The 26,434-nt window shown below is 50.1% G+C and overlaps 1 protein-coding gene across 4 annotated transcripts; it reads left to right on the plus strand.

The window, feature by feature from the left end:
• The first annotated feature begins 1,028 nt into the window (after positions 1-1,028).
• Positions 1,029-25,238, plus strand: P2RX4 (purinergic receptor P2X 4). 4 transcript variants are annotated; one of them, XM_014347302.4, is made up of 13 exons: positions 1,072-1,356; positions 8,073-8,120; positions 8,252-8,399; positions 12,971-13,042; positions 13,152-13,224; positions 13,990-14,086; positions 19,623-19,703; positions 19,815-19,956; positions 20,053-20,189; positions 23,552-23,645; positions 23,749-23,814; positions 24,129-24,224; positions 24,655-25,238. In XM_014347302.4, the coding sequence occupies exons 1-13, from the start codon at positions 1,223-1,225 to the stop codon at positions 24,679-24,681; spliced, it is 1,215 nt and encodes a 404-aa protein (XP_014202788.1). In that variant the 5' UTR covers positions 1,072-1,222; the 3' UTR covers positions 24,682-25,238. The 4 variants fall into 4 exon arrangements, with proteins under 4 accessions (XP_003832415.2, XP_063449791.1, XP_014202788.1 ...); XM_003832367.7 differs by lacking the exon at positions 8,073-8,120 and having other exon boundaries at positions 1,029-1,356; XM_063593720.1 differs by having other exon boundaries at positions 24,129-25,238.
• Positions 25,239-26,434: the final 1,196 nt, after the last annotated feature.

A 26,434-nucleotide genomic window follows, 5' to 3' on the forward strand; every position in this document is an offset into this window, starting at 1 on the left:
TACAGTGAGCCGAGATCGCGCCACTGCACTCCAGACTGGACAAGAGTGAAACTCCGTCTCAAAAAAAAAAAAGAAAAAGAAAAAGAAAAAACGTATCTGAAGGGAATGAACAAATACACATGCGGAAAATTGTATTCCTGGGGTAGAACGGTGGCTGTTTCCCCCCCTTTCACTATTTTCTCTCCTAAAGTTGTGATAGCATTTTCTCAGTGGAAAGGATGACCACAGAATTATCTCCCCTGGGCTGCAACTAAGGAAGTATTTGGAGTGAGAATGCGACCAGGCTTCAAATCCAGGAGGGGTATTTTACAGGGCGTGTGGCTCTCACCCAGGGCTCACAGGACACCTGATATTTAGGCTGTTCCCCAAGAGGCTAAGGACAGCGCGGCCCCAGCTCCCCCAACCACAGCTGCCCAAGTTTAGGAGCCCGCACTCGTGAGCGATGGCTACTCCGCACAGCCCCGGGGTCCTCTACGGAAATCCCTGGCACCTATCAGGACCCCTAAGGGAGGTCGCTCGTTACCCCTCACTTGAACTCTGTCCCAAATGGGAGGTCACTCTCTCTTCGCGGACCCCATCTTCCCCGAAACGGTCTCTTGTTCTCTCTGGCCCTCCTGAGAAGGTCATTACTCCCCAACTCGCCTTTTTTGTTGTTTTTTGGTTTCTGGTTTATTGAGGCAGGGTCTCGCTTCGTCTCCCAGACTGGAGTGCAGTGGCGCGATCACAGCTCACACGGCAGCCTCTACCTCCTGGGCTGAAGCGATCCTCTCACCTCAGCCTCCCTGGGACTACAGGCGAGCGCCACTACGCCTGCTTTTTTTTGTTTGTTTGGTTTTTTGTATTTTTGATAGAGACGAGGTCTCGCTATGTTGTCCAGGCTGGTCTCTAACTCAAGATTCCTCTCACCTCGGCCTCCGCAAGTGCTGGGATGACAGGTGTGAGCCACCGCCCCCGGCCCCTCGCCCGCCTTTTGAAGGAGCCTTTCGTCCTCAAGGGCGAGGCCACTCCCTCCCCGCGAGTTCCATGCCCCCTAGAGGATCATCGTTCCCGACGGGGAGGTGGCGCCCTCCCCCGGGCCCCGGGCCCCGACCGCCCGTGCTGCCTCCTTCCGGGCCCTCCTCCGCGATGACGGCGCCGCGAGCAGGCCAGGCGGACTGGGCGGGGCTCCGAGCGGGGACTGGGACCCAGACCGACTAGGGGACTGGGAGCGGGCGGCGCGGCCATGGCGGGCTGCTGCGCCGCGCTGGCGGCCTTCCTGTTCGAGTACGACACGCCGCGCATCGTGCTCATCCGCAGCCGCAAAGTGGGGCTCATGAACCGCGCCGTGCAACTGCTCATCCTGGCCTACGTCATCGGGTGAGCGTGGGGCCGCGCGGGGGGCGCGGCGGGTGCTGCCCTCGCGTCCGCGCCGTGCGGCGGCTCATCCTGGCCTCGGTCACCTGGGCGAGTCCGGGAGCGGCGAGCCGAGGCGGTGACACCTTCCCTGGGCCCCAGCCCCCGCGCCGGGGCCCCGGGGGCGGGAGGCTGCTTGCTGCTGTTTTAAAGCCACAGCCTGGGCCGGGCGCGGTGGCGCAAGCCTGTAATCCGAGCACTTTGGGAGCCCGAGGCGGGACCATCGCCTGAGCCCAAGAGTTCGAAACCAATTTGGGCAACATCGTGGGACCCCGTCTCTGCAAAAAATTAAAAATCATCCGGGCCTGGTGGCGCGTGCCTGGGGTCCGAGCTACTCAGGAGGCTGAGGTGGGAGGATCGCTTGAGCCCAAGAGGCTGAGGCTGCAGTGAGCTATGATCACACCACTTAACTCGAGCCTGGGAGACAGTCCGAGACCCGTCTCTTTACAAAATAAATAAAGGCAAAGCCTGGCTAGGCTGTTACCCTCTCCTGCCTGACCCCCCATAGTGCCCCTTGGCTGTAGGGGCTTCGCCCTGAACGTCTCAATCTTCGCTCTCCACTTCCCATCCTGCTGATTTGCTGACAAAACCAAAGCTTGGAATTTCCGCTTGGTTCCTTCTGGGTGGGTGGCTTCTGGTCATTTCTTTTGATCACTATGCGGTGTCACTATGTGGTAGTAGCGAGGTCAGACTTCAAGAGTGTTTAAAGTTTGCTTCCTTTGTTTTGTGGGGTTGTTGGGACTTTTTGTGGTACCTGCCCTAGCCTAGTCAGTCATTCCCCATGCTGCCCCCTTAGGCTAGAGATGCCCTGCCGCCCTCAGGCCTCGCTGAATGTGCCATTGTACTTGAAGGCACCTGTTACTTTTTTAATTTTTTTATTTTTTTGAGACGGAATTTCTCTCTTGTCGCCCGGGCTGGAGTGCAATGGCACGATCTCGGCTCACTGCAACCTCTGCCTCCCGGGTTCAAGCAATTCTCCTGTCTCAGTCTCCTGAGTGGCTGGGATTACAAGTGCCCGCCACCACGCCCGGCCAATTTTTGTATTTTTTAGTAGAGACTGGGTTTCAGGCTGGTCCTGAACTGACCTCAGGTGATCCGCCCACCTCAGCCTCCCAAAGTGCTGGGATTACAGGCGTGAGCCCCCACGCGCTCGGGGCTAGCACCTGTTACAATTGAATACAAAGCGAGAGAGAAGATGATAATTACCTTGCCACCTGGGGCCACTTTAAAGGCTTACCTGGGGTGTTCTGGTGTCTACAGCTGCTGGGCTGACACGTATTGCCTAGTGCAGTGGTCCCCGAACTGCACATTGGAACCATCTGGGAATCTTTGGCTCCCATCCCCAGACCCTTTTTTATTTTTTTGATGGAGTCTCCCTTTGTCGCCCAGGCTGGAGTGCAGTGGTGCAATCTTGGCTCGCTGCAACCTCCACCTCCCTGGTTCAAGCGATTCTCCTGCCTCAGCCTCCTGAGTAGCTGGGATTACAGGCACCCACCACCATGCCTGGCTAATTTTTGTATTTTTAGTAGAGACAGGGTTTCGCCATGTTGGCCAGGCTGGTCTCGAACTCCTGGCCTCAGGTGATCCACCCGCCGCAGCCTCCCAGAGTGCTGGGATTACAGGCGTGAGCCACTGCGCCCAGACGCATCCCCAGACCTTCTGATTTAATTGCTGCAGAGTATGATCGGCTGCCCAGGTGATTCTGATGTTCAGCAACGTTTCGGAACCAATGAACTGTGTTTCCCAAGTTTACCTGATCATGGAAGACTCATCTGAGGAATTGTTTAAAAGTAACAGATCCCCCCGTCTTTGGGGTGAGGTTTGGAATCTTAACACTGCCCAAGGGAAGCCCAAGCAGGTTTGGCTTCCAATATCTGTCAGCAGCAGCAGTAGATACAGACAGTATTCAAGAGGATGGCTTTCCAGGTGCAGACTCAACATCAGAACCACCTGGCCCACACCCAGATTTGGACTCATTGGCTCACACCTGTAGTCCCAGTGCTTTGGGAGGCCAAGGTGGGAGGATTGCTTGAGGCCAGGAGCTCAAGACCAGCCTGGACACAAGACCAGCCTGGACAACATAGCGAGACCCCATCTCTAAGAGAAAAATAAAGGTTAAAATGGTAAATTGTACTGATGGAGGTGTGCAAAAAAAAGAATTTTTTTTTTTTTTTTCTGAACACGGTGGCTCATGCCTATAATCTCAGCACTTTGGGAGGCCGAGGCGGGTGGATCACCTGAGGTCAGGAGTTCGAGACCAGCCTGGCCAACATGGTGAAACCCCATCTCTACTAAAAGTACAAAAAATTAGCCAGGCCTAGTGGCTGATGCCTGTAATCCTGGCTACGTGGGAGGCTGAGGCAGGAGAATCGTTTGAATCCAGGAGGCGGAGGTTGCAGTGAGCCCAGATTGCGCCACTGCACTCCAGCCTGGGCAACAAGAGCAAAACTCCATCTCAAATATATATATATATATATATATATATATATATATATATATATTTTTTTTTTTTTTTTTTTTTTTTTTTTTGGAGACTCACTGCTAGCCAGTTAACTGAACTCACATCCCTGGTTGGACCTGAAGCATTTGGGGGCAGGAGCTCCCCTGCAGCTTTTTGCTTTTGGCGTTTGCTGCTAGTGGGAGGATCAGTGCACATCTACCTTAGGGTACCTGTAAAATTACAACTGCGGAAAATACCCATAGTGGTGTTGCACTGTATGGTAGCCACTAGTAACTTGCACCTGTTGAACACTTAACCGTTCCTACTCTACACTGAGATGTGCTATAACCTTAAAATACACACCAGATTTCAAAGACATAGTACAGAAAAAGAGGCTGGGCACAGTGGCTCATGCCTGAAATCACAGTACTTTGGGAGGCTGAGGTGGGAAGATCGCTTGAGCTCAAGAGTTTGAGACAAACCTGGGCAACATAGCGAGACCTTGCCTCTACAAAAAAATACAAAAATTAGCCTGGCATGGTGGCACACGCCTATAGGCCTACCTATTTGGGAGGTTGAGGCAGAAGGACTGCTTGAGCCTGGGAGGTTGAGGCCACAGAGAGCTGTGATCACACCACACTCCAGCCTGGGCAACAGAGCAAGACACTGTCTCAAAAAAAACAAAGAGTACCACTATCACATGAATACATTTTTTATTGATGACATGTTAAAATATTTTGGATATATTGGTTTACACAGAATATATCGTTACAATTAATTTTTCCTGTCTCTTTTCTTTTCTTTTTTCTTTTTAAACGGCGTCTTGCTTTGTCACCCAGACTGGAGTGCAATGCACTGCAACCTCCGCCTCCCAGGCTCAAGTGATTCTACCATCTCAGCCTCTGGAATTATGGGACTACAGGTGCACACCACCACGACTGGCTAATTATTGTGTTTTTGTTTGTTTGTTTGTACAGATGAGAAATCTCATCTCTACAATCATGAGGTTTCCATGTTGCCCAGGTTGGTCTCGAACTCCTGAGCTCTAGCAATCTGTCTGCCTCGGCCTCCCAAAGTGCTGGGATTACAGGCATGAGCCACCGTGCCCAGCCCTTTCTATTTCTTTTTACTTTTTGACATGGCTACTAGAAACTTTTAAATTACAGGGTCTTGCCCTGTGGTAGCTCACGCCTGTAATCCCAATACTTTGGGAGGCTGAGGCAGGTGGATCCCTTGAGCTTAGGAATTTTGAGACCAGCCTGGGCAACATAGTGAAACCCCATCTCTACCAAAAATACAAAAAATTAGCTTGGCATAGTGGCACACACCTGTGGACCCAGCTACTTGGGAGGCTGAGGTGGGAGGATTGCTGTAGCCTGGGAGGCGGAGGTTGCAGTGAGCCAAGATTGTGCCACTGCACTTCAGCCTGGGCGACAGAGCGAGAGCCTGTCTCAAAAAAAAAAATATGTGGCTCGCGTTATGTTTTTATTGGACAGCACAGCTCTGTAGGATTCCTTGTGACGCATTCACCATCTCGGTCATGAGAATCTTTAAAGCAGTAAATGCTTTGCTTTTGTCCATCTTGCTATAATCAAAACTGACTCAGGACCTGCATTAAGGCTCTTTTTTTTTTAACCTCATCTCTTAACTTTTTGATGCAACTCATCTTAGTGAAATTGTGGTCTCCTCCTACAGCAACCCTCCCTCAAAAAAAGACCGAACACGCAATTCTCATCTATCTAACTCTGTTAACAATCATATGAGGAGGAAATAATCACATGATAATGAGTGGCATGAAACCCTGTGTCTCTAAATTAAGCAACTCACTGTACTTGATGAGTACATCAGTCTTCCTGCCCCAAGCTTTTGTGTGTCAGACTGGAATTAAATGGAAGCTTACACTGCAGCTGAATTCCTAGAAGCCCTGGACTTGTCAGGGGAAAAACCCATGGGGGGAAAGCCCATCTCTAGGCTGGGCAATGAACTTGGAGACTGCTCGATCACACACACTCATAAGTAACAAAACCATTAATTTTGTTTCTTTTTTTTTGGTGGAGGGACAGAGTCTCACTCTTGCCCAGGCTGGAGTGCAGTGGCATGATCTCAGCCCACTGCAATCTCCACCTCCTGGGTTCAAGTGATTCTCCTGCCTCAGCCTCCTGAGTATGTGGGACTACAGGCACCCACCACCACACCCAGCTAATTTTTTGTATTTTTAGTAGAGACGGGGTTTCACAATGTTGGCCAGGCTGGTCTTGGACTCCTGACCTCAACAAAACCAGTGAATTTCTGAAGTCTCAGCATCTAGGACTTAGAAGAAGGAGAAACCTAGCATTTCCTGATTCTATAAATAACAACACTGATAGTCTCTAGTAGATGTTTAACAGCAGTTCGAAGGGGAGGGGTTCTGATTGGTAGTACTGGCCAATTTCCACGGTGTCAGTACTTGCTCTGTGACCAACGATGACTCACAAACATTGTTGTAAACATTTGACCTACATTAATTCTTTTACCCTCACAAGAATCCTGTGAAGTTCTACTATCATTCCCAGATTATAGATGGGAAAAACTGAGGCACAATGAGGTTAAGCGCCTTGGCCAAAGTTACGCCTCGTGAATGGTGGAGCTGAGCCATGAGCCAAGACCTCTGCCTCCAGTCTGTCCTAACCCCTATAAGCTAATGCCTATAGATGGTTGGTTTTTTTTGTTGGTTTTTTTGGGGTTTTTTGTTTTTTGTTTTTTTTTGAGACAGAGCCTTGCCCTGTCACCCAGGCTGGAGTGCAGTGGCATCACAGTTCACTGCAGCCTCCGTCTCCCAGGCTCAAGTGATCCTCCCACCTCAGCCTCCCAAGTAGCTGGGATTTTTATTGGACAGCACAGCTCTGTAGGATTCCTTATGACGTATTCACTGTCTCAGTCACGAGAATCTTTAAAGCAGTAAATGCTTTGCTTTTGTCCATCTTGCTATAATCAAAACTGACCATGCCCGGCTAATTTTTTATTTTTTGTAGAGATCCCTATGTTGCCCAGGCTTGTCTCGAGCTCTTGGGCACAAATGATCTTCCCCCCTTGACCTCCCAAAGTTCTGGGATTACAGGCGTGAGCCACTGTACCCAGCCCCTTTGGATTTTTAATTGTTCAAACTGGTAGTCATAGTCCCACTTCAGAGGAGAGAACCATATATGTGACCAGAATTCTTGGGGGAAAAGTAAGAATCTACTCTTAAAAGTTCCTTAAAGGGTAGAATTCTCTTTTTTAGAAAGAGTAGCCTAGGGGTGTCTAATCTTTTGGCTTTCGTGGGCCACATTGGAAGGAGAATAATTATCTTGGGCCACACATAAAATATGCTAACACTAACAATAGCTGATGAGCTAAAAAACAAAACTTTTTTTGATCACACACAAAAAAATCTCATAACGTTTTAAGAAAGTTTACGAATTTGTGTTGGGCCTCATTCAAAGCCATCCTGGGCCGCATGCGGCCTGTGTGCTGTGGGTTAGACAAGCTTAGAGTAGAGCATAGTGGGTGAGAGAAGAGGCTTCAGCTGCTTCTGGCTTGAGTTCAAATCCTGACTCTGCCACTCACTAGCTGTGTGACCTTTGGCAAGTGACTTAACCTCTCTGTGTTTCCATTTCCTCCTCTGTAAAATGGAAATAATAATAATGATACCTGTCTCATAAAGTGGTCAAAATTAAATGAGTTAATACATATAAAGAGCTTAGATCAGTGCCTGGTGCCTATAAACACTCCAGTGGTAACTGTTATAATTTGTATTATCTCTTGGTGATTCCCATAGGTCACAGGCATTGAAAGTGCTCAAAGGGCCAGGCGCAGTGGCTCACGCCTGTAATCCCAGCATTTTGGGAGGTCGAGGTGGGCGGATCACCTGAGGTCAGGAGTTCGAGATCAGCCTGGCCAACATGGTGAAACCTCGTCTCTACTAAAAATACAAAATTAGCCAGGCGTGGTGGCACATGCCTGTAATCCCAGCTACTTGGGAAGCTGAGGCAGGAGAATTGCCTGAACCCGGGAGGCGGAGGTTGCAGTGAACCAAGATCGCGCCATTGCACTCCAGCTTAGGCAACAAGAGCAAAACATCGTCTCAAAAAAAAAAAAAGAGAGAAAGTGCTCAAATGTAATAAAGACAGTATTCATCGAGCGTTTTCTCTGTGCCATCAGTGTGCTGAGTGCTTTACCTGCACCATCTCATTTATTTCCCACAAACCCTCCTGTGGTTTAGGTGCTACTATCCCCATTTGGCAGAAGTGGAAATGGAGTCCCCTAGAAGGTACGTAGCTTGTAGAAAGTCATGTAATTAGTCAACACCGTACTTCCAGCCACTGGCCAGCAGAAGCTTCCCCGTCAATTCAAATCCATTGAATCCTAATGGCAATTTAAGAGGCCTGTTTTATTTTATAGGTGGGTGTTTGTGTGGGAAAAGGGCTACCAGGAAACTGACTCCGTGGTCAGCTCCGTTACGACCAAGGTCAAGGGCGTGGCTGTGACCAACACTTCTAAACTTGGATTCCGGATCTGGGATGTGGCGGATTATGTGATACCAGCTCAGGTGTGTCTCCCACTGTGTCTTCTGTCTAACACTGACACCTTGCTCTTTACTGACTTTGCACACTTGATTAATGATTGACGTGGCCTGAGTCCTGACATCACCAATGCCCAGAATGATTGTTTTAGTCCAAGAAAACGGTGCAGCCAGATCTCTTTTCAGCTTAGGATCTAACAGAGTGTATCCAGGCAGCTGTGGTTCCTCAGCTTGAAAGCATGGCAGGCTGAAAGCCCTGAAAGATGAGAAAACAAATGTCTTAAATCCTGATAGAAATTCAAGTGGAAATATCACCTTTCCACATTTTGGGTTTGCATTATTGTCCCAAATCCACGAGGTAAATCTTTTCAGACAGTGTAAAAACTTTAGGCCGGGCACAGTAGCTCACGCCTGTAATCCCAGCACTTTGGGAGGCTGAGGCAGGCAGATACCTTGAGCCCAGGAGTTTGAGCCTGGGCAATGTGGTGAAACCCCATCTCTATAAAAAAAAATAAAAATAAAAATAAAGAAAAGAATTAGAGACCATTAGAGACCAAAACCCAAACAAGAAGGAAACAGAGACAGCAGCACAGGACTCCATCGGGAGCGAAAGGAAGGGAAGACATTGTTTACTGCTGCATACTAGTCTTCAGGCTGTTAATCTGCAAAGCTCCAAGTTAAACATTGACTCTTTAGTCCTGGTAACAGCTCTGCACCACACAGTCAAACCCTGACATAGCCCTCCAGATGGCCTATGTGCTAAGGGACTGAGGGCGACCAGTATAGATAAGCTGCCAACTCTTGGCTCAGAGCTCTTGCCAGGGAAAACAAGAACTCCAGAAACTCTTTCTTCAGGTGTGTTCTTCCCCCTGCCTTCTCAAGAGAAGGGTCTTGTGGGGTCCCCAGAGAGGAGACCGAGCTAATGAGCCATAAAAGTCAGGAGGAAGGGCCAGGTGCGGTGGCTCATGCCTGTAATCCCAGCACTTTGGGAGGCCGAGGCTGGTGTATCATGAGGTCAAGAGATTGAGACCATCCTGGCTAACATGGTGAAACCCTGTCTACTAAAAATACAAAAATTAGCGGGGGTGTGGTGGCACACACCTGTAGTCCCAGCTACTAGGGAGGCTGAGGCAGAAGAATCGCTTGAACCTGGGAGGCGGAGGTTGTAGTGCGCCGAGATAGTGCCACTGCACTCCAGCCTGGTGACAGAGCAAGACTCTGTCTCAAAAAAAAAAAAATAGATCAAGTGGAACAGGGGATTTGCAGTTGGCTGGAGGGGGCAGTCCTGTTAGCATGTACCTGTCTCAGCAGAGACGGTTGCCTCCTGTGCAGGCATAGCCTTGTCCCGGTGAGCTCTGGGAATGTCATGCTCGGTGTGTTTACTGGGCGGATGAGGAAGAGCACAAGCCCCGCTTTTGTCCCTTGGTGGAAAGGAGCACCCCACAACTCAGCCTTCCGTGGTGGATCTGGGCGGGGGCCGTGTGAGTTCCCCAGGGCTTTCCTCATGAGCTTTCACGACGTCTGGGTTCTTTGTAGATGGAACACAGTCATCTATTTGCAGCCCCTTGGCTCATCTCCAGACTGAAATTACCCTTAATTTGAAGTAGATAAGAGATAGGAAACAGGCCAAATGTGGTGGTTGATGCCTGTAATCTCAACACTTTTGGAGGCCGAGGCAGAAGGATCACTTGAGCCCAGGAGTTTGAGGCTGAAGTGAACTGTGATCACGCCACTGCACTCCAGCTAGGGCAACAGAGCAAGACCCCAACTCTAAAAGAGAGAGAAAGAAGGAGAGATAGGAAACGAAAAGTAGACCATACTGGATTGTTCCAAGTATAACTCAGGAGAGTCGTAGGAGCGGCCTTCTCTAACACCAAATGCGGAGTGTGTTTGTACATTGCACACCTGGGAACGTGACAGGTGGCGGGAGAGAGGCTGCAGCTCATGCCACATCCTCACGCCTCCTCCTGTGGCCTTCTTGTCTCCCAACATAGTTTGCCCTAGGCCTTTGGAGGACGCCAGCTATTCTTAGAGCTTCCACCACTTGTCAGACCGTGGGGTTGGGGATGTCTACAGACTGGTTGGTTTCTGAGTTGCCCTGATCCCCAAGATGGCTCCCACTACTGACTGTTATCCTCAGGAGTGTGAAATGCTAAAAGCTTTGGGCATCTCCTTTTAAAATGCCTGGGCCCAGCCAGGCGCAGTGGCTTACGCCTGTAGTCCCAGCACTTTTGGAGGCCAAGGCAGGAGGATCACTTGAGCTCAGGATTCAAGACCAGCCTGGGCAATATAGTGAGACCCCATCTTGATTGGATGGGTGGTGGGTGGATGGATGGATGGATGGATAGATAGATAGATAGATAGATAGATAGATAGATAGATAGATAGATGGAAAGAAAGAATAGATAAATGATAGGATAGGAGAAAGAAAAGAGAAGAGAAAGAAAGAAAAGGGATAGGATAGATGACAGATAGATGATAGGATAGATTAGATAGGTGATAGATAATAGATAAATAGAAAACAGATGATAGATATAGGCTAGATTAGATAGATAGATAGACAGATAATAGATAGATTAGATTAGATAGACGGACACCAGCCCCCAATGAGAGGAGGATCCAACTAGTATCTTTTGGGGTCTTTGCCTTTTATTCCTTATATGAGGAGGTCATTATCAGCAATTCTTCAGTCTCATCCCTAGTAAATTGCTTTCCAGAAACTCTAAATCAATTATTTGGCACCTTTATACGTATAAGGAGGAAACAGAACCTTCTCAAAGAGAAATGTCACTTGCTGACCCTGACCGAGTCTTCTCTAGAATGTTTTATTTATAATTTCAGTTAGGAAAGAAAACCAGCCAGATTTGAGCCCCATGAGGCCTCATGTTTTTATTCCTCTGAGATAATCTGGTTGGCAGGGAATGTTTTTAGCACTTGTTGGCTCTTTCCCTCGATAAGTCAAGTTTGATGAGAAACCATTGTTTCAGCTTGCAGACCCCCCCCTTTTTTTTAACTGCAGTCAAATTCACTTATAGCAACTAACCATTTTAAGTCAGGCACAGTGGCTCATGCTTGTAATCCCAGCACTTTGGGAGGCTGAGGCAGGTAGATCACTTGAGGCCAGGAGTTGGAGACCAGCCTAGCCAACATGGTGAAATCCTATCTCTACTAAAAATACAAAAATTAGCCAGGTGTGGTGGTGTACACCTGTAGTCCCAGCTACTCAGGAGGGTGAGGCTGGAGAATCACTTGAACCCAGGAGGCGGAGATTGCAGTGAGCCAAGATCGTGCCACTGCCCTGCAGCCTGGGCGACAGAGCAAGGCTCCGTCTCAAATAAATAAATAAATAAATAAGAAAGAAATTAACCATTTTAAAATGAAAAATTCAGCACATTTAGTGTATTCACAGTGTTATGCAAGCATCACCTCTATCTAGTTCAAAACATTTCCATCACCCCAAAGGGAAGCCTCGTATGTTACACAACCACTCCCCATTCCCCACTTCTCTCACTCCCTGGCAACCCGTAAGTGCTTTGTCTCTATGGACTTGACTGTTCTGGAAATTTCACATCAATGTAATTGTATCCTGTGTGGCCTTTGTGTCTGGCTTCTTTCACTCAGCATCATGTTTTTGGGGTTCATCCACGTTGTAGCCTGTGTCAGTGTTTTATTCCTTTATTTTATTTTTTGAGATGAAGTCTCACTGTGTCACCCAGGCTGGAGTGCACTGGCGTGATCTCGGCTCCCTGCAACCTCCGCCTCCCAGGTTCCAGTGATTCTCCTGGCTCAGCCTCCTGAGTAGCTGGGATTACAGGTGCCCGCCACCACACCCGGCTCCTTTTGTGTGTGTGTGTGTGTGTTTGTGTGTGTGTGTGTGTTTCTAGTAGAGACAAAGTTTCACCATGTTGGCCAGGCTGATCTGGAATTCTTGACCTCAGGTGATCCGCTTGCCTCAGCCTCCCAAAGTGCTGGGATTACAGGTGTGAGCCACCATGCCTCGACCTTCATTCCTTTTTATTCATGGCTGAATCACATTCCATCGTGTGACTAGACTAGGACAGACATTTGGGCTGTTTCCACCTTTTTTTTTTTTTTTTTGAGACAGAGTCTCGTTGTGTCATCCAGGCTGGAGTGCAGTGGCGCGATCTCGGCTCACTGCAACCTCCGACTCCTGGGTTCAAGCAATTCTCCTGCCTTAGCCTCCCAAGTAGCTGGGACTACAGGTGCCCGCCATCACGCCCGGCTAATTTTTGTATTTTTAGTAGAGATGGGGTTTCACTGTGTTGACCAGGCTGGTCTTGAACTCCTGACCTCGTGATCCGCCCGCCTCAGCCTCCCAAAGTGCTGGGATTATAGGCTTGAGCCACCGCGCCCGACCTGTTTCCACCTTTTGGCTCTTGTGAAAAGTGTTGCTCTGAATATTTATGTACAAGGACTTGTTTGAGTCGCCGTTTTCCATTAGGTTATAAACTTTGATGGGAGACAGCGGGAGAGCACGCGATCAGTGTTTGAGTTATCCTCTTCAGTCAGCGTCTGCCTTTCTTGGCTCTCCGTGAGTCCTCTGAGCGTGGCTTGCCCATGCTGTCTCCACTCTGCAGGAGGAAAACTCCCTCTTCGTCATGACCAACGTGATCCTCACCATGAACCAGACCCAGGGCCTGTGCCCCGAGGTAGGAGGCCCCTGGGAAGAGCCCCAGGCCCCACACCCCTCTCCACACCTGTCCACCTGTGTGTGGGGCCGGGCCACGTGGACTTTCTTTTCGCTCCTTCTTTTTCCAGATTCCAGATGTGACCACTGTGTGTAAATCAGATGCCAGCTGTACTGCCGGCTCTGCCGGCACCCACAGCAACGGTACGAGCTTGCGGCCTCCTGGGGAGGGCAGCCCCTGAGCAGATCGCCCCCACTGTGGAGCGTCTCTGATAGAGAAATCCTCCCAATTCCTTCACATGACCCTGGGTGAGCCAGGTGTCGAGGCTGGGGTCCTGGAACCCCCTCTACATTCACTGCTGTCATTGGAGCCCCACAAGCCATCCCAGCTCTTGCCCTACTGTTTTTTTTGTTGTTTTTTTTTTTTCTTGTTTTGTTTTTGTTTTTGTTTTTGAGCCAGAGTCTCGCTCTGTCACCCAAACTGGAGTGCAATGGCGTGATCTCGGCTCACTGCAACCTCCACCTCCCAGTTTCAAGCAATTCTCCTGCCTCAGCCTCCCGAGTAGCTGGGATTACAGGCATGCACCACCACGCCCAGCTAACTTTTGTACTTTTGGTAGAGATGGGTTTTACCATGTTGGCCAGGCTGGTCTCGAACTCCTGACCTCAGGTGATCCACCCGCCTCAGCCTCCCAAAGTGCTAGGATTACAGGCATGACCCACTGTGCCTGGCCTCTTGTCCCATTCTTTAGCTTGGCATCACCCTGGCTGAGATGTGGCTGGCACACAGGTAACTGTCTTCCTCCGATTCTAACTCCTGGACACTGACACTGTCTAAATCCCAGATTTGCACAGCTCAAGATTGGCTGCATGGGAGGCTGGATGGGGCTCTCACTCTCTACTCCAAAAAGGTAGAAAATAGGAGACCCCTGTGGACATGGGACCCCGCTGCCATCCTTGTGCTTGCAGGAGTCTCAACAGGCAGATGCGTAGCTTTCAACGGGTCCGTCAAGACGTGTGAGGTGGCAGCCTGGTGCCCGGTGGAGGATGACACACACGTGCCACAGTGAGTCCAGCCCTAGGGAAGGAAGTGCCTTTTTTTTTTTTTTTTAGACACAGTTTCACTCTGTATCCCAGGTTGGAGTGCAGTGGTGCGATCTTGGCTCACCACAACCTCCACCTCCCGTGTTCAAGCGATTTTCTGTGCCTCAGCCTCCCGAGTAGCTGAGATTATAGGCACCCACCACCACGCCCAACTAATTTTTTGTATTTTTAGTGGAGACGGGGTTTTGCCATGTTGGCCACGCTGGTCTCCAACTCCTGACCTCAAGTGATCCACCTGCCTTGGCCTCCCAAAGTGCTAGGATTACAGGCAGGAGCCACCACACCCAGCCAGAAGCCACCACACCCAGCCGGAAGCACCTTCAACTCTGCATGTCAGCCTTGAGCAGAGGTGGTCAAGGAGTTACACCTGTGTGTTGTGGCTTTTTGTGTGTTTCTGGTGTCTGTATGAAGTCAGGCTGCCCTAGGATGGCTGCTCTCAACCACAAGGCAGCGACCATCAGTGGCAAGATGGGCCACAAGTAGTCTGTCACTCACGAGAAGGGTGCAGGTGACTGACTTCCTTGTATGTTAGGACTCTGTCAGTTGCAAATAACTGATAGGAAACAGTTGTCAGTGCCTTAAGGACATGTGCACAAACACATACACACATACACATGCGTGCATAGCAGGGGGGCAGTGTATTGTCCGGCTGACCAAAAAGATCCAGCATGGCCAGGAGAATCTCGTGCCAGGCTGAGGCAGCAGAATCTCTTGAACCTGGGAGGCGGAGGTTGCTGAGCTGAGATGGTGCCACTGCACTCCCTCCTGGGCGACAGAGGCCACTGCACTCCTGCCTGGGCGACAGAGTGAGGGACAAAGGACAACACCCTAGTCTCCCTTCCTGGCTCTGTATCCCGCCGTGCCAGCTTCACTCGCAGGACCCACAGCATAGCCCAGGAGGCAGCGCTGCACTTACAGCCCCCCAAGGCTGAGTCTCCCTTTCCAGCTGTCCCTGGAGATTCTAGACCTGTCCATCATCATATCAATGGCCATATCTCTCAACCCATCTCTGTGGCTGGGGAATGGGTTTTGCTTATCAGCTTGGGCCTGGGTCACATGCCCACCTCTGCAGCTGGGGCTAGAGTCAGACCCACCCAAGTGACATAGGCAAGCATCGGGGAGATATGGCTTCCAGAGGACATTTGGGGTTCTGTTACCAGAAAAGCTGGGAGCAGATGCTGGGAAGAAAACAATGGATGTTTGCTACAGTGTATTTTAAACTAAACTAGACAGGTTCGTCCTGGCGCAGTGGCTCATGCTGTAATCCTAGCACTTTGGGAGGCTGAGGCAGTCGGATCATCTGAGGCCAGGAGTTCAAGACCAGCCTGGCCAACATGGAGAAACCCCGTCTCCACTAAAAATACAAAAATTAGGGTTAGGGTGGCGGTCGTCTGTAATCCCAACTACTTGGGAGGCTGAGGTAGGAGAATTGCTTGAACCCGGGAAGTGGAGGTTGCAGTGAGCTGAGATCACTCTTCTGCACTCTAGCCTGGGCGACAGAGAGAGACTCTGTCTCAAAAAATAAAAATTAAAAAAAAAAAATAAATAAAAATTTAAAAATCAACTAAACTAGCCAGGTTCAAGGTTGCTCTAGAATAACATTCTTCGTGGTTGTAATTGGCTGTGCTTCATGGGGTGGAGTCCGGGCAGCGCTCTGAGAAGTGCGTGCAGCCTAGGGCCTTTCTCACTGAGAGCTCAGACCGAGGTCTCCATGAGCCCCGGGGAGCAGGAAGCCACTGAACCTCATCCTGGGTGTGTTGAGACAGAAGGAAAGGCTGAGAACTGCAGATTTAGAGATTGCTAAGGCAAAGGAAGGAGATAGAAAAAGAAAAGGAATCCTAGCATCTTAGAGCTGGAGAGGATCTCACAGAGCTGTGCTCTCCAACACAGGAGACTCTGGCCATGCGTGGCTATTGAAAATTGAAATATGGCTGGGTCCGAAAGGAGATGGGCTGTCCATAGGAAGTGCACTTATCATCGAATTGGATTTTTTTTTTTTTTTTGAGACGAAGTCTCACTCTGTCGCCCAGGCTGGAGTACAGTGGCGTGATCTCGGCTCACCACAACCTCTGCCTCCCGGGTTCAAGTGATTCTCCTGCCTCAGCCTCCTGAGTAGCTGGGATTATAGGCACCCCCCACCACACCTTGCTAATTTTTGTATTTTTAGTAGAGATGCGGGTTTCACCATGTTGGCCAGGCTGGTCTCGAACTCCTGACCTCAGGTTATCCACCTGCCTCAGCCTCCCAAAGTGCTGGGATTACAGGTGTGAGCCACTGCACCCAGCCCGATTCTGAATATTTATTATTTATTTTTTATTTATTTGTATTTATTTTTTATTTATTTGTATTTATTTTTTATTTATTTGTATTTATTTATTTATTTATTTGAGATGGAGTCTCACTCCGTCACCCAGGCTGGAGTGCAGTGGCGCCATCTCTGCTCACTGCAAGCTCCGCCTCCTGCGCTCACGCCATTCTCCTGCCTCAGCCTCCCGAGTAGCTGGGACTACTGGGGTCCGCCACCACACCCAGCTAATTTTTTTGTATTTTTAGTAGAGACGGGGTTTCACCGTGTTAGCCAGGATGGTCTCGATCTCCTGACCTCGTGATCCACCTGCCTTGGCCTCCCAAAGTGCTGGGATTGCAGGCGTGAGTGACCACGCCCGGCCCTGAATATTTATTATGAAAAAAAGAATGTATAATATCTCATTGATTTTTTTATGTTGGTTACATGTTGAAGTAATATTTTGGGTTATTGTATAAAATTTTATTTGTTTCTCTTACTTTGTAGTGTGGCTATTAGGAAACTTTAAGTTGGAGTGTGGCTTGTAGTTGTGTCTCATAAGATACTTTTTTTTTGACACAGGATCTTGCTCTGTCACCCAGTGCAGTGATAACGATCATGGCTCACTGCAGCTTCGAACTCCTGGACTCAAGTGATCTTCCCGCCTCATCTTCCTGTGTAGCTGGGACCACAGGGGCGCACCACCATGCCCAGCTAATTTATTTTTTGTAGAGACAGGGTCTCACCATGTTGCCCAGGCTGGTCTTGAACTCCTGGGCTCAAGCGACCCACCTGCCTTAGCCTCCCAAAGTGCTGGGATTACAGCGTGAGCCACCACACCTGACCTCACAATATCCTTTTATTGGACATCACTGTTACAGATCTAATGCGGTGTAAAATGATTTTTAAGTGCACACTGATATAAGAAATAACATTAGCCAGGCACAGTGGCTCATGCCTATAATCCCAGCACTTTGGGAGGCAGAGACGGGTGGATCACTTGAGGCCAGGAGTTCAAAACCAGCCTGGCCAACATGGTGAAACCCCCTCTCTACTAAAAATATAAAAATTAGCCAGGCGTGGTGGTGCGCACCTGTAATCCCACTACTCAGGAGGCTGAGGCACGAGAATTGCTTGAACCTGGGAGAAGGAAGTTGCAGTGAGCCAAGATCATGCCACTGTGCTCCAGCCCGGGCGACAGAATAAGACTCTGTCTCAAAAACAGAACAAAGACTAAAACGTTTTGGAACTAGATAGAGGTGATGATTGCACAACATTATGAATGTACTAAATGCCACAGAATTGTCCAGTTTAAAATGGTTAATTTTATCTTATGTGAATTTCATCTCAATTTCTCTAAAAAGGTGAGTTGATCTTAAAGTATTACATGTGAGGTACACAGGTGTGTGTGTGGGTGTTACGGTACAAGAAATGACAAAAACTTGAACACCCCTGTTGTAAGCCATCCCTCTTGAGGGAGTGGGGACTTTGAAGACCTGAGAGAAGTCCAGGCGCAGTGGCCCATGCCTGTAATCCCAGCACTTTGGGAGACTGAGGTGGGTGGATCATCTGAGGTCAGGAGTTTGAGACCAGCCTGACCAACATGGTGAAACCCCATCTCTACTAAAAATATGAAAAAATTAGCCAGGCGTGGTGGTGCACACCTGTAACCCCAGCTATTCGGGAGGCTGAGGCAGGAGAATCACTTGAACCCAAAGGTTGCAGTGAGCCGAGATCGCGGCATTGCACTCCAGCCTGAGCAACAGGAGCAAGACTCCATCTCAAAAAAAAAAAAACCTGAGAGAAGCCCCTTGGTCCCAGCCTTTCTCTGACAGCAGTGGTGACAGGCTCAGCTCTCCTCCGAGTGCAGCCCTGTCACTGGCCTTGCTCCTGTCTCAGGGCTGGGAAGACTGTTGATGTTGTCATTCCAAAGATCCCACCTGGATCAGGGGAACATCCCCCACAGAAGGGTTAGCCATACAGTGCCAGATTCTCCAGGAGAAATTCACCAAAGAAATGGAGTCCCCTTGGGGACAGATTCAACTTGTATTGTCAGCCAGGAGCTGACGTGGCACTTCTGAGAAGAGGCCGGCGCACCTGCTGGCGGGTGCTTTGTGCACTTTTCAGACAGGTCAGGATCCAGCCTGTAGGCAAATTTACTTTTGCTTTGACCTGTAAAACCGGATCTGCCCAGCCTTCATTCTTTCCCTGGAGAACGCCTGTGGCCCCAAAGCCAGGCCTACTGATTTCCAGTGAGGCCACAAATCCCCTCCCTGGTTAGCAATTCAGTTTTCACCGCCTTGGGGGAGAGGGCCTGCCCTTCCTTGAGGGGAAGAACCTGGAAGGCTCGGCTCAGTGTCTTCTCTTGGAAGAGAAGAGTGTGCATGCAGAAGGGTGTAGAAAATGCTAGACGTGTTTCATCTTCTTGACAAAATGACATTGTAAGATGTGTGTATATGTTTTTAAAAATATTACATAGGGGCTGAACATGGTGGCCCACTCCTGTAGTCCAGCACAGGGAGGCGGAGGTAGGAAGATTGCTTGAGGTCAGGAGTTCAAGACCAGCCTGGGCAATGTAGGAAGACTTCATCTCTACAAAAAAAAAAAAAAAAAATTTCATTAGCCAGGCATGGTGATGCGTGCCTATAGTTCCAGCTACTTGAGAGGCTGAGGTGGGAGAATCCCTTGAGCTTGGGAGGTCGAGGCTACAAGAAGCTGTGTTCATGCAACTGTACTCCAGCCTGGGCAACAGAGCAAGACCCTGTCTCAAAAATATATATAGGCTGGGCGTGATGGCTTATGCCTGTAATCCCAGCACTTTGGGAGGCTGACGCAGGCGGATCACTTGAGGCCAGGAGTTGGAGACCAGCCTGACCAACATGGTGGAACCCTGTCTCTACTAAAAATACAAAAAAAGTTAACCAGGCATAGTGGCTCACACCTGTGTAATCCCAGCTACACGGGAGGCTGAGGTGGCAGTGAGCTGAGATCGCGCCATTGCACTCAAGCCTGCACTCGAGGTGACAGAGTGACTCCATCTCAAAAAAAAAAAAAAATATATATATATATATATACACACACACACACACACAGACACACACACACAATACATATATATATGTGTGTGTGTATATATATATATATATAACATGGGTATGTGAGTATTTGTATATATTTGTATTTTATTAACAGTAATGTTATCATTGTTTTTCAGACCTGCTTTTTTAAAGGCTGCAGAAAACTTCACTCTTTTGGTTAAGAACAACATCTGGTATCCCAAATTTAATTTCAGCAAGTAAGTGGTGGCCAGGTGTGTGAGTTCACCAGGGTCTTGGAGAAACTTCTGGCTCTTCTCTCTTCTCTGAGGTTTTCATCGCTCTGATTTTCTGCTTCCTCTCGACTTTAGGAGGAATATCCTTCCCAACATCACCACTACTTACCTCAAGTCGTGCATTTATGATGCTAAAACAGATCCCTTCTGCCCCATATTCCGTCTTGGCAAAATAGTGGAGAACGCAGGACACAGTTTCCAGGACATGGCCGTGGAGGTGGGTGCGGGCCCTGGCTCTCCTGACCCAGCCCTGGAGGCATCTCGTGCCAGGTGCTGAGGAAAGTCTTGCCGTGTCTCTGCTGCTCATCCCCAGGGAGGCATCATGGGCATCCAGGTCAACTGGGACTGCAACCTGGACAGAGCCGCCTCCCTCTGCTTGCCCAGGTACTCCTTCCGCCGCCTCGATACACGGGACGTTGAGCACAACGTATCTCCTGGCTACAATTTCAGGTGGGCGTGAGCTTGGGCCCCTCGCTCATGTTGTAGGGGGTGCTGGTGGCTGCGTACATGCCAGTGGGCCGCCCACTGAAGACCAGCACTCAGGCAGCACCCCAAGGGCAGGCTGCCGGTCCCCCGTCCAAGGCGGCGGGAAGGCCATGCTGGGAAAATGCCCTTAGTGGTGTCCTGCTCTGGGGCCATCCCGGCCCCCGAGACCCCTCCTTGCCCTTTCCTGCCGCAAGAAACATGTTGAGATGGTTCTTAGAGCAGCCAGGAGAAGCAGGGGGCTTAAGCTTTCCAGCACCAGCCTCAGCCATGACCTCCATTCACTGCCTCAAGGAGCAGATGATCTTGTGATCCTCCAGTCCAAAGGCCTCTGGGGCCTGGCCCAGGAATTGGTTTCTCAAAGGTTGAACCTGTGCCAGAATCTCCAGAGTGCAGGGGACACAGGTCTGAGGCCCCTGAAAGGCCTTGCTGGGTTCCCTGCTGCAAATGCTGGCATCTCGGTGTCCTGGGGCAGATGTAAGCGAGTCCCACAAACAGTGGCTTGCAACTACAGGACTTGATTCTCTCACAGTTCTCACAGTTCTAGAGGCCACAACCTAAAATCCAGGCATCAGCAGGGCCGTGCTCGCTCTGAAGACTCTGGAGAGAGTCCTTACTTGTCTCTCCTGGCTTCTGGTAGCCCATGGTGTTCCTTGGCTTGTGGATGCATCACTCCAGTCTCTGCCTCTCCTGTCATGAGGCCTTCTGCCTTGTATGTGTCTCTGTGTCTTTTCTTCTTGTAAGGATATCAGTCACCGAATTTAGGGCCCACCCTACTCTAGTATGACCTCATCTTAACAAATTACGTCTGCCAATATCCTATTTCCAAATAAGGTCACACTCCCAAGCTTCAGGTAGATGTGAATTTTTGGGGACACACTGTTCAACCCACTACAGCTGATGATCTCATGATCAGAATCTATAGCCAGGTAAATTTCCACGTACCCTTTGTTGCATTTTTCACAGTCCTTAAAAAGGAGGCGCTCCAGGCCGGGCGCAGTGACTCACACCTGTAATCCTAGCACTTTGGGAGGCCAAGGCGGGCAGATCACCTGAGGCCAGCATGGCGAAACCCCATCTCTACTAAAAAAAATACAAAAATTAGCTGGGCATGGTGGCGCATGCCTGTAATCCCAGCAACTTGGGAGGCTGAGGCAGGAGAATCGCTTGAGCCAGGGAGGCAGAGGTTGCAGTGAGCCGAGATCGCACTGCTGCACTCCAGCCTGGGCGACAAAGCAAGTCTCCGTCTCAGGGGGAAAAAAAAGAGGCCCTGCAAGGACCATCCTTGGGCGCGTTCAGCGGTGCTTTGGGCTGCACTTGCCTCCCCCTAGTGGTGACGTGTGGAATCCGATCCATACGGGATCCTAAGACCTCTGTAATTGTGGGATCTGCTGTCCTTTTGAACCTTCTGGCTCACTGAGTAAAGCAGATATTTGAATTTTTCTTTTCTAGCAGTTAGATTTGTGTTATTCCATCTCTACTGTCACACACTTCTTGTGGAAACCTCAAGCTTAGGTCAGAGCCCTAAAACGGAAAGACCTCAGGACGCCTATCCCCCAACCTCGGGCAGCACCAGGCCCTGCCTGAGTCTCCCAGGCCTGGCTGGCCCATGGCGTGGAAGTTGTGGGCCAGATAGAGCATGGAGCTAGGGTGCGGGCCGAGGCTCCTGATGGATCCCTGGAGAACACGGGGCAGCAGATGGTATGTCTTGACGGTTCTTCACCAACCATCCATCCCCTGCTCATGCGTGTGCGCTCTCTCGCGTGCTCGCTCTCTCTCTCTCATATATGTATATATGTGTATATATATATAGCCATTATATATATAGCCATTATATATATATAGCCATTATATATATATATAGCCATTATATATATATATATAGCCATTATATATATATTTTTTTTCTTTTTTAAGGGAGCGACTTGCTCTGTCACCCAGGTTGGAGTGCAGTGGTGCGATTTCAGCTCACTGCAGCCTTTGCCTCCCGGGTTCAAGACATTCTCCTGCCTCAGCCGCCTGAGTAGCTGGGATTACAGGCGCCCGCCACCACACCCAGCTAATTTTTTGTATTTTTATTAGAGACGGGGTTTCTCCACATTGGCCAGGGTGGTCTCGAGCTCCTCACCTCAAGTGATCCACCTGCCTCGGCCTCCCAAAGTGCCGGAATTACAGGTGTGAGCCACCGCACCCAGCCATATATTTTTAAATGGTCTTACTGAGATGCAATTCACATGCCATACCGTTCACGCATTTGAAGTGCAGAATTCATAGTTTTCACTATATTCACAGATAAGTGCAGCCTTCACTGCAGTCGATTTTAGAACATTTCCGTCATCTCAAAAAGAAACCCTGCACCCTTCTGTCGTCCCCCGGCCCCTGGCAACAGTGGTCTACTTTCTGTCTCTGCAGATGTGCCTCTTCTGAGCATTTCATATAAATAGAATCAATATGTGGCCTTTTGCGTCTGGCTCCTTCCCCTTAGCCTGATGTTTTCAAGCTTCATCCATGTCGTAGCCTGTGTTAGTACCTCGTCTCTTTTTATGGCCAAATCATATTCTGTTGTGTTGACAGACGACGTTTTGTTCATCTCTTTATCTGTGTGACGAACGAGTGGTTCTTTTTGTTGTTGTTGTTGTTGAAGACTGTGTGCACAGAATCCATGTTTCTTTGAAAAAATAAAAAAATAAATTAAAAAAGCCCTAGGTCAAGAGATTGAGACCATCCTGGCCAACTTGGTGAAACCCCGTCTCTACTAAAAAATCCAAAAATTAGCTGGGCATGGTGGTGCGCGCCTGTAGTCCCAGCTACTCGGGAGGCTGAGGCAGAAGAATTGCTTGAACTGGGGAGGTGGAGGTTGCAGTGAGCCAAGATTGGTGCCCCTACACTCCAGCCTGGCAACAGAGGAAGACTCCATCTCAAAAAAAAAAAAAAAAAAAGTCCCTGCACTGATGCTGTGTTGGGGCTGGCTTAGTCCCCTCCTGCAATGCTGGCTGGTCACATTCTTACTGTTAGATGTTGGAGGTCAGGGTCCCTTGAGGGAGGCAGGCAGGATGTACCAGGTGGGATGTTGAGAGCAAACTGTTCAGGTTCAGGAGAGGACACTGGTGCTGGAGGAGGAGGTCTCCCTGTGCCCCTGTACCTCGTGGGCCCCGCATCCTCCTGCTTGCACAGCCCGCCTCAGCCAGGAGAGGCCCCGAGCCGCTCCAGCATCCGTTCAGCCGGCAGAGTGGACCATTCACCCGTGCCAGCTCCACTCTAACGTTCTCTCACAGGGCCCAAGGTCCTGCCCCAGCCATCTCCCCCTGATCCATCCTCCTTCCCCTCAGGTTTGCCAAGTACTACAGAGACCTGGCTGGCAACGAGCAGCGCACGCTCATCAAGGCCTATGGCATCCGCTTCGACATCATTGTGTTTGGGAAGGTAGCTCGCCGCCACTGGCTCCCCTCCGTCACTCCCTGCAGGGACAAGGGGCCTCTCCCTGCCCCTGCAGAATCACTTTTTTTCTTTTTCTGTGTCTTGGCAGGCAGGGAAATTTGACATCATCCCCACTATGATCAACATCGGCTCTGGCCTGGCGCTGCTAGGCATGGTGAGTGGTTTAGGCCCTGCCTTCACCCTCACGGTGAGGTGAGCCCCTGGGCTGGGGTCCTGGCCCTGGGCCCTAGACCTCAGATGTGTTTCTAGACTTGACCCTCCTACCTTCTTTCCCTTGGCCCCCAGCCCTCCTCCCACCTTCCCTTCTCCAAGACCACCCCCCTCAGGTCCCAGCCTTCTCCCAAGAGGTGGGAGTGCCTTTCCATTCCGGTAAAGATTCCAGGCTTCTCAGGAAGGGGCACGCAAAGAATAAGATGGGTTGATGGGTTGCAAGCATCCTGGCTCACTCTCACCCTATGCTAAACTCAGGCGACCGTGCTGTGTGACATCATAGTCCTCTACTGCATGAAGAAAAGACTCTACTATCGGGAGAAGAAATATAAATATGTGGAAGATTACGAGCAGGTAGGCCCCTCCTGGCCCCCAGCAGGCACAGGCCTCTCATCTCCCGGGTGTGGGAGCCCTGGGCGTGGGCCCGTCTGGGGAGGCCCTTCTGCAGAGGCTGGTACCAGTGTGGCGTGGTGTCCCTGTTAACCCGGGCAGTCCTGCCACTCTCAGCAGCTGCTCCATCCCTAGGCCCCTGTACTAGATTGACTCTTTAAACCCAGCCTCGTTTCAATGAGCGACATCTCAGGTTGGTAATGATAATGCATGCTCTGAGAATGCCTGTGGGCACACACTACTTCAGTGCACCTTGCGGAACAGGAAGGGTTGGGTTCCAGGCCTGGGACCAACTTGAGAACCCCTGGTGGTGAAGTCCCAGGAGCGCACCTCCCTCCCGCCTGCCACAAGGGGTCCCAGGGGCACCTTGATCTGCTTGTGTCCTTCTTTGCAGGGTCTTGCTAGTGAGCTGGACCAGTGAGGCCTACCCCACACCTGGGCTCTCCACAGCCCCATCAAAGAACAGAGAGGAGGAGGAGGGAGAAATGGCCACCACATCACCCCAGAGAAATTTCTGGAATCTGATTGAGTCTCCACTCCACAAGCACTCAGGGTTCCCCAGCAGCTCCTGTGTGTTGTGTGCAGGATCTGTTTGCCCACTCGGCCCTGGAGGTCACCAGTCTGTTCTTGGCTGGGTCAACTCTGCTTTTCCCGCAACCTGGGGTTGTCGGGGGAGCGCTGGCCCGACGCAGTGGCACTGCTGTGGCTTTCAGGGCTGGAGCTGGCTTTGCTCAGAAGCCTCCTGTCTCCAGCTCTCTCCAGGACAGGCCCAGTCCTCTGAGGCACGGCGGCTCTGTTCAAGCACTTTATGCGGCAGGGGAGGCCGCCTGGCTGCAGTCACTAGACTTGTAGCAGGCCTGGGCTGCAGGCTTCCCCCCGACCATTCCCTGCAGCCATGCGGCAGAGCTGGCATTTCTCCTCAGAGAAGCGCTGTGCTAAGGTGATCGAGGACCAGACATTAAAGCGTGATTTTCTTAATCCCTGTCTGTTGTCTCATAGCATGTGCTAGAACTTTCCTTCCTACCCTTTTACGACAACCAGTAAATCCACTATTCCGGCTCACTGTGCTCAGAAAAGGTCCATGGGATGGTCTGTTTCTGGCACTTATGCACATTTTCCCCTACTTCTTTATTTATTTATTTTTGAGGCAGAGTCTCACTCTGTCGCCCAGGCTGGAGCGCAGTGGTGCAATCTTGGCTCATTGCAACCTCTGCCTCCCGGGTTCAAGCGATTCTCCTGCCTCAGCCTCCCGAGTAGCTGGGATTACAGGTGCATGCCACCATGCCCGGCTAATTTTTGTATTTTTAGTAGAGACAGGGTTTCACCACATTGGCCAGCCAGGCTGGTCTCGAACTCCTGACCTCAAATGATCCACCTGCCTTAGCCTCTCAAAGTGATTGGATTACAGGTGTGCGCCACCACACCTGGCCTATTTATTTTTTATTACCCAGGCTGGAGTGCAGTGGCGCAATCACTGCTCACTGCAGTCTCCACCTCCTGGGCTTAAGCGATCCTCCTACCTCAGCCTCCCATAGTGCTGGGATTACAAGCATGAGCCACTGCACCCAGCTGCCTACTTTTTAAAGCCTAAATTTGTCATTAGCTTGTCTTCCTGTACAGTTCACAGGACACTTTTTCTCTAGTGACATCTTACCTGTGCCTCCATTTTGACATAAAATTACAATTCTATGCTGTGGGTAACACAATTTTTGGTAACATGGAAGTGGCTTCCTCTCCCTTCCCTGTTTGCTTCCCAAAAGTCTCCAACCAAAAGCAGCAGCACGCATACCTAGCTCTGCACAGGTTCGAAATGTTCATGAAGCTATTTCCAGCTGCAGCTTCACACCAACTAAATGTTTGTGTTTTTTTGTTTTTGAGACAGAGTCTTGCCCTATTGCCCAGGCTGGAGTGCAGTGGCATGATCTCGGCTCACTGCAACCTCTGCCTCCCGGGTTCAAGCAATTCTCCTGCCTCAGCCTCCCAAGTAGCTGGGATTACAGGCATGTGCCACCACACCCAGCTAATTTTTGTATTTTTAGTAGAGACAGAGGTTCACCATGTTGGCCAGGCTGGTCTGGAACTCCTGACCTCATGATCCACCGCCTCAGCCTCCCAAAGTGCTGGGATTACAGGCGTGAGCCACTGCACCCAGCCACACACCAGCTGAATTCTGC

Source organism: Pan paniscus, chromosome 10 (genome assembly GCF_029289425.2).
Source record: "Pan paniscus chromosome 10, NHGRI_mPanPan1-v2.0_pri, whole genome shotgun sequence".
In the NCBI taxonomy this organism is placed as follows: Eukaryota; Metazoa; Chordata; class Mammalia; order Primates; family Hominidae; genus Pan; species Pan paniscus.

Excerpts from the sequence above, each read along its gene's own strand:
- P2RX4 (XM_063593720.1), top strand. The coding sequence starts at position 1,223 with ATGGCGGGCTGCTGCGCCGCGCTGGCGGCCTTCCTGTTCGAGTACGAC. Across the intron at positions 13,225-13,989 it reads TGCCGGCACCCACAGCAACG|GAGTCTCAACAGGCAGATGC; the intron begins GTACGAGCTTGC and ends TTGTGCTTGCAG. Across the intron at positions 23,646-23,748 it reads ACATCATTGTGTTTGGGAAG|GCAGGGAAATTTGACATCAT; the intron begins GTAGCTCGCCGC and ends GTGTCTTGGCAG.